Source organism: Patagioenas fasciata, chromosome 10, assembly GCF_037038585.1.
Source record: "Patagioenas fasciata isolate bPatFas1 chromosome 10, bPatFas1.hap1, whole genome shotgun sequence".
In the NCBI taxonomy this organism is placed as follows: Eukaryota; Metazoa; Chordata; class Aves; order Columbiformes; family Columbidae; genus Patagioenas; species Patagioenas fasciata.
The window spans coordinates 11,303,317-11,319,017 of NC_092529.1; the positions used below are offsets into that span (position 1 = coordinate 11,303,317).

Sequence of the window (15,701 nt, forward strand, 5' to 3'; positions counted from 1 at the left end):
GCCTTAAAAAAACTAGTGGCTGGCTGGCGAAGGGGCAGAGAAATAAACTGCTGAAATGGATCTAATGTGATCCCCAGAGACTGTCTGACCAGACCAGACTTCTTGATCTTAAGAGGCATGTAGTCATACAGTGGGCAGCACAGCAGATTTTTTCACCAGTGTGCAAGGTGACTTCACTTCTAAAGCAGGGGTAGGGGATGCCATGTGAGGTGACTGAGAACAAGGCCCTGAGGGGCGGCCCCAGGAGGGCCGGGGGTGCTGGAGACCCTTCCATACTGTGCATGTTGTCAGGTCTTTCCTTTGGTCTGTTTGTTTTGTGAACATAACACGATCACAAAGCTGATTGTGGGCCTCCTTTTGTTAAACTGTCTGTGTTGAAATTACTGCACTTCAGAAGTAGTTGCATGTTTTTCATTTGGAGGGTTACAACTCAAAGCAGAGGTGTGATCTGCTGTTGGAGATCAGAATCCAGTCACTGCACCAGGCTCTTGTACTGTCTGTCACAGGAATGTCTGCTCGGCCAGAAAGAAGAGCTAGAACAAATATAGCCGAAGCACATTGCAACACTGTACATGAATATAAGTATTCTACACTTCATAGTTTGTCTCAGAGATTTTACATATTTGCTAGACTGCGTCACTTGTGGACTCAGTCCCTTAGCGATTTAAATTGCTGTAACCTCACTGAAGTCAGTGGAGTGATGCTGATTTAATCTCATTGCAGGGCTGTTCGTTTATATATAGGACATAAATGTATGATTTGGCTGCTTCTTCATAATCCGTTGTGGAAGATACTGTCAGTGTCCCTCTTGCTCATTCACACTCTGGGGGCTATTTACACTCCTGTAAGATGCCACTATTTTCAAAAAGATGCTAAACCCAGTGATGTTAGAGAGTTGAGCAGACAGTATATCCCAGCATTGGGACCCAAGTAAGTGGGACCATCTCAGCAATTTAGCAACTACAGACATAAATACTAACAATAATAGATTGGTCATTCTTGATATTTGGCTGCTTAAATGGTAAAAAACTAAGCTTTCAGTTTAAAAAAATCCAATGAAGATTCTTTGGATAAATAGAGTTATTTTACTAAGTTACTTAAAACTAGACCTGCATATATGGGATGGAAACCAAATTTGCTAGAATCAAGATGTTGGAGATTTCTTTGCCTCTTTCTCCTGTAGGAACTTATGTGAACTACATAACCTTTTTTTGACACAGTATTCACCTCTATAAAACAGGGACCTTTCCTGTCCTCAGTGTACATAATCTTTTAGGATCCATGAATAAAAAGTGTTATAGTAAATGCAGACAGTTTCTGTAAATTGTTACTATGTTGCAGTTCAAGTATCTGGTTAGTCATCTAGTGTAAAACCTACAAATCTTATCAGGATAAATCTCCTATTTGTTCTAATAGATACTAGACAATTATTTGCCCTTGGACTAAATGTTTTTTAGTCTTGAAAATTATAAGTATTTGGAAGTCTTCCAGTACAGTTGTTTATATTGTAAACACAAAATCAATATATGACTCATGTAGTCTTTTCCACCACTCCTTTTTTTCCTCATTACCATTAAAATAGTTTCAGGTCATACAAGAAAGGATTTCATTCAATGTGAGCAAAACCCCCGAAGCTATAATTTATCATTCATAATGTAAATAACAGTTTTACATTTGACATGAGGCTTTGTAAATAGGTTAAAACAAACAAAACAAAACCCCCATAAAGTTGAAGAGCCACATAACACCTCAGAAAATAGTTCTTTTTTATTGTGAAAAATACTGACTTTCAAGATGTTTCATAAAGAATGAATCTCAGTAACTGCATATGTCAGAACTGCACGGATTTTATGCTAAAAGGCAGTTTACATTTGGTTTTAATTTGACAACAATTGTAGAGAGATGGGCTTTAAAAGAAATACAATTCTGAAAGCTCTCTTTAGGTTTTCAGTTCATCCTTGACAACCACCTGACACAAAGAGACCTCAGCTTAAAACGTCATCTGCAGTTTCAGTCTATAAATACTTTGGCCCACTAGCCTTCTAGCACTTTTTTATTCCTGCACTAATGATTGGAGGCCACAGCTAACCCAGTTTTACAATCTGCACTGCTCTGATTGTGAAGATGTGAGGCCTGAGTGATCCAAGCTGGTGTAGCATGCTGGTTTTCTCTCAAAATACAAGTTATTGTCACTTCAGAGCCAGTGCTGCTTGTACAGGAGTTTGCCACACAGAGGGCATGAATTGTCTGCTTTGTGAGACAAGCTCTTTATCTCTTTCTCTTTTTACAATGGAATTAAATATGGAAAAAGCTCTCTGCCAGGATTTTTGCCTTGGTATGTAGCTGTCATTCTGGTTTAGAGCTGACAAGGATCACTTCTTGATCATACTGATCACACTTGTTCAGTCACATGCCAGCTGCACTGTACTGTTTGTGCACTTGTGTTTTCTCCGGCCTTGCAGTTTACATACTCCAAATTTTTAATGAAGTTCTCTGTGTTCAAGCATCTGCTGTAGTTTCTCTTGAGCCCATTAGTACATCTGAGCCTAAACCCCTCGAAGCCAGTAGCAGCTGGGGAAAGAAATGCCTTGCGAGGACTCAGCATGAGACGTGGTTAACTAATGTGGTGGGAAGAGGACATACTTCTTTGTAGAAAGGTTATTTTCACTGCCATAAACTGAATTGTTTCAGTTTGTACTTTAAACTCTGGATTTTCAAGAAACTGATGGGCTCTGTACCTGGTAGTCAAATGCTTTTTATCTTTGCTAGACACATTTACTTGCCTATTTTTATTATGTGTAATAAACTTTTTTTTTAAGATTCCATAGATAACAGTTTTACAAGAGAGGATTCACCATTCACTAAAATACTTCTCCTCTTCATTTTTCTTCATTTTGATACAAATCCACTGGTTTTTAGATTCTTCTACCCCCCACCCCAACGGCATTTTTTTTAATTAGTGAAGTAATATCCCTCCTGTTAAGCTTAATGGAAGATGAGATGCTATATATAGCCAAATGCTGCCTTTAATTTAGGCTGGAAGATGATTTGCTGTCTGACATTGGATTTTGTGTAGCCAGACTGTCTTCCAGAAAAGAGGTCATAAATAGGAAGCTCCAAAATGCTAATTACAGTGAGTACAATTAATTTCTGTTAAGAGTTATAGCATACAAATTGAAACTTTTTTCCTCATCGTGCAAACTGCTTAGAAAAAATGATGGAGTCTGTCAAGCAGGAGGATTTTCAAACCAAAAGGCCCTACTTAAATTATCTTTTGTGATTAGTTCTGTATTTCCTTGATAATCCTATAGTCAACGTAGAGGTAGCTTAGCTTGGTTTTGAACAGCGAGATAATTTTCACTGTTGTTGTGGACTGGAATGTTGCATTTGATGCCAGTTCTTTGACGAGAAAAAACAGATCAAATATTCGAGGTCTTTCACCAGCCTCGTGCTTTCGTCTTTTGCTGTTAATGAACCACAGCATTTTCAGACCTCTGGCTGTGAGGAGTTCCAAGCAGTCAGCTCTATGTGAACCCACAGTGAGGGGGAGGCTGATGGCAAAAGGAGGACATTTTGCATACCAGTTCCCATTCACAGAGAGGTCCGAGCAGAAAGCACTGAATGTCAGCTAGAGACCTGTATTTTTCATGCTTACAAAGTCGTACGTACATACAGAAATAAAAATGAAAGTACAGACAGGACTGAAAGCTTCTATTGTTTGTCCCTACAGTAGATTAAGGAACAAATTTAGTGAGGTCATAGACTTCAAGAAGAATTTGAAGTGCTTCTTTGACAGACACAAAAGGAAACCGCTCGCTGCTTGAAAGCAAATGCTGCCTCTTTCATTGTGCTTCTGATTAATACACAGATTTACCTGCACCAGCTTCTCCAAGTACTGGGGTGGAAGAAATTTGACATTCAAGGAGTCTCTACTTTGCTGGATAACCACTCCATTACTTCATTAGTCTCTTGAGGCTGCTCAACAAAATACTTGCCTCGAAAGGCATTAGTTTTTTATCGTTTTAGTTTTTTGTATTTTTATGGATTGCCCTTTAGTATTTTTGCCTTTGTGGCAAGTAAATAAAAGGAAGTGGTAAGTGAACCATCATGAAATCGTGACAGTAACTAAATCTTACAGAAAAATAAGGTCTACCTGCTGTCCTTCTGGTGCATGCTTTAGAATTAGATGCATTAGTTTTGAAAGCAGAGTTTCCCGAATCAGATTCTTAAAAAAAAAAAGAGCTAGAATCTGTAAAATTCAGGATAACAAGATGCTGAGGTAGATGCTAGCATTGGTATTTCTGAAAACAGTTATTTGTCCTGAAAGCTCTTGAAAATGGGGCGGTGAGAAATTGTCAAGTATCCATACTGCCCGCTTTCTTATCTTCATGCCTAGAGATACCAGTGGCCAGCCAAAAATGGTAATTCCTTCTCAATCTATCTGAACTGAATTACAACCAGGTTTCCAAAAACATTGCTTTTTATTTTGTTGTTATGATAAAGAGAAGTTATGAAAATACAGAAAATACTTGAAGAACTAAACATAATTTTCTGATCATCACAAAAATACTTATTTTTCTTAAAATATTCTGGAAATAGGAAGTCTGATGTTAGTGATGTTTTGTTAGGCTTAGCCTGACACTTCTGAACCCACTAGCTAAACAAAGCAGTAGACGACTTTTTTTCCCTTCCCCACTTACACATGATTGATTCTGAGTTCACACTTAATGAAGGCATTACTAACAACGGTCTAATTTTATGCACTGATATTAAAGTGTTCATCTTTATTAACAATTAACTTGCTGCTTGGAATGATTTGGGCATCAGCCATGGTCTTGCAGAACACAGAAAACAGTTTGCAGAATCAACGCATCGCGCACAGGCACTGAGCCTTCCTTGCTGAACTTAAGCTCGTGACTCCGCTCTCTCACTGCAGGTGACATTCGCAACGACTTGTACCTGACCCTAGAAAAGGGAGACTTTGAACGAGGTGGGAAAAGCGTGCAGAAGAACATCGAAGTGACCATGTATGTGCTTTACGCAGATGGAGAAATCCTGAAGGTAAGTGCTTTGTTTCCTCTAAGGCTCAGGTGCCGTCTGCGTGCTCCATAGACATGTTCTCTTGTTTCATTGTCTCTCATGCCAGGGCACTGCTAAACTGAAACTAGGTCCTGCTCTCTGGTTTTTGGGGAAGTTTTTGAATTATATGATATGATGAAGGAAGTGGTCAGTTACAAACTTGAAAGAATTTGAAGCACTTCCCTTGTATGGAGACTTGGAGAAAATATTCATAAACCAAAAAGCTTATGTAATTTCAAAATATGATAGCAGTGGCTACAATAAAAAAATAGCATAACTGTAGTCAGAAATTAAAATTAAATAATGTGTCTTGTGCAACATGATGAAATGTGACTAGAAGAGAGATTTTTAAATCTGAGTTGTTGCGTTGCAGTACTAGATATAGTTTTGGAAAATAAATCTGAGTTGCCTATTTCCAAGACCTTGGCTTTCATGTTGGGATGGCTCCGTTCCAGCTGTGCATGGTGATGTTCAACATTTTTCTGTCTGTCTTTGTTCTTACTTCTAGTAGTATTGAAGAGGAAGATGCAGATAAGTCAGCTTTGCGTGGGGAGGGAAGGTGTGAGGATAAAGAAGTAAACAAAGTATTTTGACACAAACATCTGTCAGAAATAAGGTCCTTCTACCTTTTCCTTTCCACTTCTACTGCAATAAAGTGGCCTTTGCAGCCATTATTGCAGAAGAGTCTGAACACCAAAGTGCTTGTGTACCAAACTCATTGCCACTTTTTTTTTTTTTTAAATTGAAAGGAGAACTTTTCCTTTATTGCTACACTTTCTTGTGATTTCATTACAAGTAAAGTATGTTTCTTGTAAGGAGCTGGTTTGTGCACATAGCTGTTGCAGGAAGGTCACAATCCTTTCCTGTTTAATTGCATCAGGCATACCTTTCAAATTGAGTGACATATTTTTAATTATCACTTGCTTTCACAGCAGTATGCCAAAGATCAATATAGGTCTTTACCCTGCAAACTGCAATATCAGCATCTTCAAATGCTAATACGCATAATAGCAGCTAATTATACTGTAACTGTGGCTAATGATTAAGTATAAAAGCTATATAATTACAAGGCATTATCAGTCTTAACTACTTCTTTGGTTTTGATTGGAATGGTCATTCAGAGATACCAAGTTCTCTTTTCTGACTCTGGCCTGTTGTTACTGTAACCAAACTTCAGGGCTTTACGTGGGATAGCGGAGCAGGCACGGTACAAACACACACAGAATAGGAAAAAACAGGAAAAAAGTGATCTGAACATTAAAAAAACCTTGACACATTTCTCACTTATCTTTCGGTTCCAGTAGCAGGAATATCTTATTGATTGCAGGACATACCTTAAATGATGAAATCATTACCTGAGACTTTTTCTGGTTTAGATTATCTTACTTGCCTCTGCCCTCTAATTCACCTGCCTATTTGGGTCTCATGGTAATCAGGTGTACTGAGACTAGTTTCATGTTTATATTTTGCAGATCGCAATTCAGGATTAAAGATTAAACAATTCAGCCTCCTCAGGCTATAGAATGTAGTACAGATGCATAGAAACTAAGTTAAAAACCAGAAGACTCTTCACCTATTCATTTATTTAAAGTTCATAGCATGAAACAGCATTCAAAGACCATTTATCTGCCGCAGCAGGTAATTCTTTGAGGCAACAAAAGAAAACTCACATGAAAATTTGAATTTTACTGATTCTTATAGAATTATTTCCAATACTATTTTATTTTCTCTTAAGAACCTAATGCAGAGCCATGTTCCAGAATTCCTGTGTTGAGGACCAACAATTTACTCTTACCACAAAATATAACTGGGATATTGCAGGCATTCTGATTTTTAGTGCTGCCAGCACTACTCTCAGTCCAACCTGTTAACATCCGTAACAGTTAGTTCTTGTTGCTCTGTTAAATAATGACCTTTATGCTGGAATTGTGGCACATACCATATGGTTACTAAGACTTGAGAGGACTGAGTTTTGTGAGTATATGCTGCAGTCACTCAGTTTGGATTAGAGGATTTGAATGATTCTCTGTCCAGGGAGGCTGTTCTTGCATTGAATCCCAATATGTCAGAGAGCTTTTTCTTCATGTTGGGCTCTTAACTTTTTCAAAGCCAGAAAAATATTACCACAGCAGAGCTACCTGGGTCCGGTCAATAGGATATATTTGACTTGATAGTCCCTTGGTTATAGATGAAAAAAATCAACACTGACAGTATTTTCTTGGAATAGAATTTAGAGGTGCCTTGGGGAAAGGACTGATAGTTCTTCTTTTCATGGTACTGTTCCATGTGGGGTGTTCTTATGTCAGCATTTGTGTAGCGTGTCTTCTAGGTCTGCTTAGCTTCTGTTTTTCCTGGATTTGTTATCCTTTGAGATGCTAAAAATGAAGAATCTCTAGAATGTCTTTTTTTCTGTGTGGTTTAATAAGATTTCATGTCATTTGGATCACTTTGTAAGTGCCAGTTCTAGAATATGGGTTAGTGCCTGTATAAAAAAGTGTGTTTCCTGGATTCATGTCTTCATTACAAGGACCTTTTCCTGTCTTTATTTCAGGACTTTAGGGTTTCTCTTACCTTCCTTAGCTCATGTTGTGACTAAGGATTTCATGTTTCCTAAATAATATAAATTTGTGGTTTTATTATCTGTATTTTGAGAATACATAGGCTGATCAAGTCCTTTGAGCTTTTTATATCTAAAAGCACAAATTTAGATCCCATGACGTTATTAGGTGATGACTATTCAACAGAAATTCTTCACTTACCACTAAGGAAGTAACTCGATCAGAATTTTCTGGGATACTCAGTGATGCTGGATGGTTGTAGGTTCTCAAAAGACCAACATTGTTAAAAGCTTGAAAAGTTCAGGTGTCACTTCTGAACTGAGACACTGAAGGAGAAATCTGATTAATATTTTCATGCAAGTCTAATATTAGAAGTGTAAGTCCTATTAGGTCCTTTTTTCTTGGACTTGTCTTTATATAGTTGGACTTACGTGTCTACTGTATCTGCTCTATGCTTGATAGAAAACTTAGCTTAAACAATAACTGAAGATACTGCAATTCATCCAGATTCATCGGTCTCCTAGCTCATCCTTTGACTCAATACACAATTTAAAGATCTCTTCAAAAATTTCAGGTTTCATTGTGCCTGAGTTTCTGCTTCTGACTCTTACGTCTACAGAAAAATGTGAATTATATAAAGGTTATCACCGTGTAATAAAATGACTCATCTGTAGTGATGTGATGTCTTTTAATCTTAAATTGTTTTCTTTTGTTCCAGGACTGCATCAGCCTGGGCTCAGGAGAGCCGAGCAGGAGCGCATACCACTCTTTTGTCCTTTACCACAATAACAGCCCTCGGTGGGGCGAAATCATCAAGCTGCCCATCCCTATAGACAGGTTCCGTGGGTCTCACCTGCGCTTTGAGTTCAGACATTGCTCCAGTGAGTGCAAAATATCACAAGAGAAATCCAAAATCCAATGGTCTTTCCATTGTCAGTTTACACTTGGATGAGGTGGTTACTGGGTGGGAGGCAGGAGAAAGGTGCCGAATTACAGTCCAGTGAAGGTGCACTGCTAATTAGCTGGTTGCTACATTTATTCAACAGCACATTAAAAACATCATGAACGATCAGTGCAGGGCAAAACATTTTGTAGATGTTCTCCCCTGCTGTTCTTCTGCTGTGTTTTGCTCTTGAATGTTTTCTTTACAGCATGCACATTTTATAGGGTCAGCGTGTTTGTGTTTAAAGCTTGTCGATCATTTGCATACAATTAGACATAGTATATTATACGCTTTTCTTATGTAGCCTGCCTGTGTTTTGTTAGGCATGTAGACAAGTTGGTGAATAACCTTGTGGTGTAGATGAACAGACAGGCTATGTACAAATACAATTCCTAATTTCTATCTCTTGCTACAGCAAAAGACAAGGGAGAAAAGAAGCTCTTTGGTTTTGCATTCACCCCATTGATGAGAGATGATGGCACTACTTTGTCAGATGACATCCATGAGCTTTATGTTTATAAGGTACCAGTTCTGTTCTGCAGACTTTTCACCTGCTTCTCTGTACTTGAGTTTATACAAGTAATGGTCATTACATTGTCGTTTTTCCCCCTCATTAGCAGTATGTGAGGAGCAGGTTAATAGGAGTTTCAAAATTTTATACATTCAAAATCACATGAGTAGGTGCAGATACAGCCTTCTGTTCAAGGCACAACTTACCTTTTCCCTTCAGATAATTATGATTTCTGTTAATCCTATCCATTTTGAATTCAAAAGCATGCTAGTGTTTATGAACATTCAGCAGTTTTACCATCCTATGGCTTTAGTCTATACCTTTGAATTGCGAAGTTACGCTGTACTTCAAATGCATCACATTACAACGGTACAGCTTGGCAGCCCCTGTAGCAAGAGGTTTTGGGGGGACCGTTTGTTTTTTTTCTTCCTGCTGATTTACCTTGATTTATTTCTTTAGTGTGATTTTCAGACAGCAGCACTAAGTTGTACAGTTGGAAGAACATGCTAAGTTCTAGAGTCAGTGGTTAGGAGAGCACACTTTCTGGAGCTGGGTCTGTTTTGTGTATGCACAGGCCCTGAAGGTGGCAAGCACAACTTTTTCTGAGGAGTGTTTTTGTGCACCCAGAAGATCAGTAAAATACTATTAGATGGTAGCTGTCAGGGTGTGAGTGTGTGGAGCAAGATTGACTGGGTAACATTGCATTTCCACTCCTGCGCCTGCAGTGCGATGAGAACAGCACATTCAACAACCACGCACTGTACCTGGGGCTGCCTTGCTGCAAAGAGGACTACAACGGCTGCCCCAACATCCCTTCCAGCCTCATCTTCCAGCGCAGCACCAAAGAGACCTTTTCAGTCTCCACGCAGCTTTCCTCTACCAAATTGACCCAGAATGGTAAGTAGCTGATCCTTCAAAATTGCCCGAGGCAACCGGGCTTAAGATAAATAAGATGTGTGTGCTTGTGTTCTGCTTACTTTACTAAAATACTCCTTTGTTATAATTTAATTATACGTATGCTTTTTTTTTTTCCCCACTGACACTATTGAAATGAGCAGCAACTCATTTTTTGGAGGAAATATGAATATGGACAGATGACAGACAAACTACAGACATTACTGTAAATGTAAGAGGTGTAATATGTAAGAGCAGAATTAATTTTCATTAAATGATTGAAGAACAAAGAATTCCATGCTAGCACTTCCACACAAGCTAAAATTTGTTTTGTTAAGCTTTTACAGAGCTGCTAAGTAAATAAATTTTTATGGCAACGTCCCTGAGGCATGAGAAGAGACGAGTGGATTGTCCACAGTGCAGTGTCAGGTCACATAGGGAAGAATGCCGTCTTCACTCTTTTTAAAGTAGTTTACCATTCCTCCATTCATTTCTTTGGTAGCAGTATTGGGCTTTACTCTGTATTTTGCTTCTTGTTTTCCCTTATTTAATTTTTTTCCCCTGAGAAGTGTGAACTGCAACAAGAGCAGAACCGTAAGATGTAATGAATCTTTGGTGGGTCTGGGATTGCTATTCTTCCCTCTGTATATGGATTCCAGCTCTGTCTCTCACTGTTCTGCAGTGGATTTGCTCGCCCTACTGAAATGGAAAGCTTACCCAGATCGTGTGATGGATATTCTAGGAAGACTGAGGCATGTCAGTGGCGAGGAAATTGTTAAGGTACTACATGAAATAACACATTTGGATGTGATAGCAGACTAGTTCAGACCAGGAATACATTTCTGAATGTTCGCTCTTGCTGTACATTTTGATTAACGCTGTGAATTCTCAATGTGTGGATTGGGATTGTATTTCAGTATGAAACTGAAGAGGAAGATAGACTCTAAAAACTAATGGATAATTAGTCCTTGGGGTTGAACTAGAGCTGATGATTAGTAAAATTCCCTCACCCACATGTGCTGTGAGTACCAGGTCCTCAGCAGCAGCTGCTCTGCTCTGCAGGCCCACTCATGTTCAGCCACAGCATTTGCTGATGTGGATGGAGCCGCTGGTAGTGGCGTTTTGTGCAGAGCACTTGTTCAGTAGTCTTCTCTAAAGGACATTGTCTGAAATTGCCTAAGTGTGCTTGGTCATTTCTAGAGTGAAGAAAACAGAGCTGACTCAGAAAACTTGGCCTTTACAAACAGCTCCTAGAGTTGATCTCTATTTCTATTTTGCAAATATGTTCCGAATGTCTGTGCAGAGGAGAAAGGAATGTGAAGCCTTGAAAGTTAAGTTTTGCCCAGTGGCCAGAGAACCATCCTGCAAACCCACTTTCCTGCCCCAGCACTGTGGAGCCGTTGTCTGGAGTACCAGTTGCTCTTGTGTGTGTCTAATGATCAGTAATCTGTCCCTTCGCTGATAATGTCACCAGGTTTTGTAACCACTGTAGCTCTACACACCAGTCCTGTGTGACCTGAGCTTTCTTAGGTCAAAAGAACTTCAAAATGCATTTAAATACTTGTGATCTCAGCAAATAAAATGTGCTTTCCAGATATTTCTCTGTTAATTTTAGGTGTGCCAAGAACTTTCTCTAGAACTTACTTCCATAAATCCAGAAGTAAAAGGAGATAATTCGTAATGGCAAACAACCAAAGAGGAGAAACCAAAGAGAAATCCTATCTCTTAATTAGTAGTTTATAATTAAAGCCACTTCATTGTAACTCATTTGAATATTGCCGTATCTTGAATGTTAATCTTATGATAACTTTGTAACAGTAACAGGCGAGGACAATACCCTGTTTGTATTGTAGTTCTTCAAGAATGCCATGTTTTGTACACTTTGTTTGCAGGAAAGCACAAATATCTGCTTTTTATAGAGAAAAGCATAAAAAAATAGAGATTAAATTATTCCAAGGGGAGAAGTAATTGATTCTCTCCCTAAATCAGCCGCCATTTGGCATTGGGATATGAAGAACAGAATGCAGTCATTCATTAAAAAAAAAAAAGTTCAGAGACTTAATAAATTGTTATATTCTATTTCTTGTTTTCCACATCAGAAATTTAATTAGAATAGATTAAAAAATCATGAGAGAATAAGCAATTGACTTCATCTTCAGCACTTCTCTTCAGAGTCATCCTTTCTGAGGACTGTGCTTTCAGGAAGGAAAATCACTGAATTGTCAGCGTTCAGTAAGCTGCAGCGTTATGGATAAAGGAAACAATTGGCAAAATGTAACTTGGCCCAAACAAAGCCTGCTATAAAAGCTTTACTTTCTGTCCTATAACAAAAGTTTTCACTGCTAAACCTAATTTGAAGCACCAGTTAATATGCTTCCAAGTCTTAAATTTGATGAAGAATACTATCTGATGCACTCTAATGGTACAAGAACGAAAATAAGTGGTTTTGCTACTGTCAGGCAGCACTTTTAGTCAGCTTACAGTGGAAGGAATGCTCACTTATGCCAACAAATCAAGCGTGTGGTACATATTTATTATTTTTTGTTTGTTTTCTGTCATTTTTTGTTTAGAAATGTTCCTTCTAAAGAGAAAAATTCTTCTTAGTAAAAACAAATGAAAATCTGCCACATCATATGGATGAACCTGAAGTGGTTCGTTCTTGGCAAGTGTTTCACAAAGATATCAATGTGTATGAAATAATTAAAACAGGGGAAAATGACTTTTGTTTGACTGCGGTTGAATTTGAAATTCTTTGTTTATTTGTATCATTTTAGTTCCTACAAGATATTCTCGACACGTTGTTTGTAGTTTTGGATGACAACACAGAAAAATATGGTCTGTTGGTCTTTCAGTCTCTGGTAAGCTGCTGAATTGTTACTCATGGGTATTACGTTTCTTATTATCATGTTGCTGGTATTTTACTTCCATGAAATATTCAGCTGGATCCAGCCTTATGTTTTCTGTAGTAATCGTGGGTGAGGAAGGCAGCAATATTTGCTATCACTCGGGAGAAGAAAACAGTAACATCTAATAACACAACTCTGCCCTTTTAAAGAAATTCATGTATTTCATTGTTCTTCAGCTTGTGTAACTTGTTTACAGCAACAATGTGCAATTTTCTTTAGTATGGGTTCACTTTTTTACCTCCCACAGGTGTTCATCATCAACCTGCTGCGTGACAGCAAGTATTTTCATTTTCGACCTGTGATGGACACTTACATTCAGAAGCACTTTGCAGGAGCACTGGCTTACAAGTAGGTTTTGTTTACCCGTCACTTCAAGAGGTGGCATTAGCTTTGAACAATGTCACCATCCCAGTCGGAACCTGTGCATTAGCAGTGCCTTTCAGAAGCAAAACTACGCAGGTGAAAGTTTTCTGGCACAGTTCTAGAGAAAAGCTGCTGAATGTGATCTGTGGCTAAGAATGAGCAGACTTTGGAATTTATCTTGCCTTTCTGAACTAGCAAATCTTACTTTCTGGTTTTTTTAACTGAAGAAGCACTGTCACTCAGCAGCAACTCATTATCAGTCTGTACTAACAAGCTACCCAGAGTATATACATTTATTGTCTTTAGAAGGGTGTTGGGATATAAGACTTGTGCGAAAGCTTAGAGAACTAACTGTAACGTCCTCTTCCAAAGCAGACAGGTATTCACATAAGATGAAGTTCTATTCAATGAGAGTAAATATATAATTTCAATAGATCAGAAAGTTAATTTTCACTGTCACTTTGAAGATTCTGCCTTATTTTTTAGTATTTTTTTGAGTTTTGCATCAGGCAAGAAGACAGATTTTTGAAAGCAGTAACACTTATTCAGGGTTTGATTATTTAAATTTCTTTTAGACCATTTCCATTGTACATTTGAGCATATTCTGTCTTTGGCCACAGGAAACTATTAAAAACAGCTTATAATTGGATTGTTTTAAGGCATTCATATTTTAATGTAATTTAAAAAAACTTCATAAAAATATTCTGTCAGTGGCAGGTAAAAAACTGCAGATACTCTCCAACACTAGGAGGCACAGTTATGTTCAGAGGGTAAAATAGTGTTCTGCTTGGTGATAATTATCACCTTTTTCAGACAGATTTTTGGTAGTTTGATGTCTGAAATAAATGTTTTTTAATACAACTCTCTAAGTTAGTCCCAGTGATACTGTGTACTTACGAAAATAGATGTGTATATTTTCTTTGTGATCTTAGTTTCTAAAAACTGCTTACTTAGTGGACATCTGGATTTCTTACTGGGAAAAAAAAAAGTGTGTTTTGGTCTTAGAACTATATTGCATGCCTTTATCTAAGCTCTCTCCTTCGTAACATCTTTTTGATGTTCTCTTAGTGTTCCTCATGGTCTAAGTCAATTACAGAGAATAAATTATTTCCTAGTTTTGAAACTTACATAAACGTATATATTCTATAAATTCAGTAGGTAGGACAACCATAGCTGAAATGAGACTATTTTATAGAATACTCCCTAAAACAAACCTTTTTGTTCCCTGACTAATTTTAAAATAGTGCTGAAGGTTTCTCTTCACTGTTATATTCAGGGAACTGATCCGGTGTCTGAAGTGGTACATGGACCGTTCAGCTGAGCTTGTGCGCCAAGACCACATCCAGGAAGCAATGAGAGTGCGTATTCACTACAAGGATTTGCATGGCTGTTCCATCTGTGACTACAGAATGGCTGGGAAAGCTGTAAATAAAATCAAGGGTAGTCTGTTCAACCAGAATATTTTTTTTTTTAATATTTTGTCAAAAAAAAAAAATTTTAGGGGGAGATTCACTCTTGTGCAGAAAAAAATGGAAGAGTTCTGTCTTCTTAAGTCCTTTTGAAGCCCTGTAGAGAGCTTAAGTGGGACTTAGATGGAGTATATATGCACTGGCCATACATATACATGTGTTCTACACCTTGCACTTCAAGAAGCAGTTATTTGACATGTAGGGACAAGTGCTGTGGATCAAAGATGTGCTTTTCATTTCTGGCTGTGACACAGTTTCAACTTCCCTGCTTGAAGTTCTGGAGTATTATAAGAAGCAGATAAATGAGCCTTTAACTGGATGGAAATTCTAACAGCTTTCATTGCACAGGACCTGAATCACAGTTCTGTGATAGAGCACGGTCTCACAGGAAAGTACAGCTCTCTAATGGTGTGTGAAACAAAGGGAATATTTTTGGTGCTATTATAGAGAAATCAGAGAATCAAGTATGGTTTATTTTCCACATGTAATTGTAAAGTAGGTATTGTATCAAGTACCTAAATACAAGATTCCAAATTTACAGGGAGATATTTTCCTTTGAGTGATTGTCCATCCGTACCTGCTTCCTGTGGGTAGGTGTACGGACAGACGGGTGAGTGTACGGACAGACGGGTGAGTCTGGGTGACTGTAGAACTGGTAGCAGTGGCAGAGATCAGCACTTCCTTCTCCTCACTTTTTCACATCATTACAAAGAGGTGAAGCATATCAGAGGTGAAGCACACACTCATACATAACATATGCAGAGATTGTTCCTTGTGAATGTATTTATGCTTGTGTCTTGCCATACATTTCAGAATTTATTATGGCTTTTTTTTCTTGTGATATTTTTGTTATTCATTTTGGCTCCTTTAGTCTAATTTAGCCAATGTTTTTGAGGAAGTAATTTTTATTCTTTGGGAATCTTTGTTCCATTTGAATGTTTATGGCATCCCCACCACCAGCTATTATAGCTTTCAAGA

The 15,701-nt window shown here is 38.1% G+C and overlaps 1 protein-coding gene across 19 annotated transcripts in view; it reads left to right on the forward strand.

The window, feature by feature from the left end:
• DOCK3 (dedicator of cytokinesis 3) overlaps positions 1-15,701 on the forward strand; it is a 193,368-nt gene that overhangs the window by 115,307 nt on the left and 62,360 nt on the right. For all 19 annotated transcript variants that reach the window (XM_071813127.1, XM_071813128.1, XM_071813134.1 and 16 more), the window contains 8 exons: positions 4,937-5,061; positions 8,356-8,518; positions 8,996-9,102; positions 9,817-9,988; positions 10,668-10,765; positions 12,760-12,843; positions 13,139-13,239; positions 14,531-14,612. In XM_071813127.1, the coding sequence (XP_071669228.1) occupies positions 4,937-5,061; positions 8,356-8,518; positions 8,996-9,102; positions 9,817-9,988; positions 10,668-10,765; positions 12,760-12,843; positions 13,139-13,239; positions 14,531-14,612 (932 nt within the window). The remainder of the gene's footprint in view (positions 1-4,936; positions 5,062-8,355; positions 8,519-8,995; positions 9,103-9,816; positions 9,989-10,667; positions 10,766-12,759; positions 12,844-13,138; positions 13,240-14,530; positions 14,613-15,701) is intronic.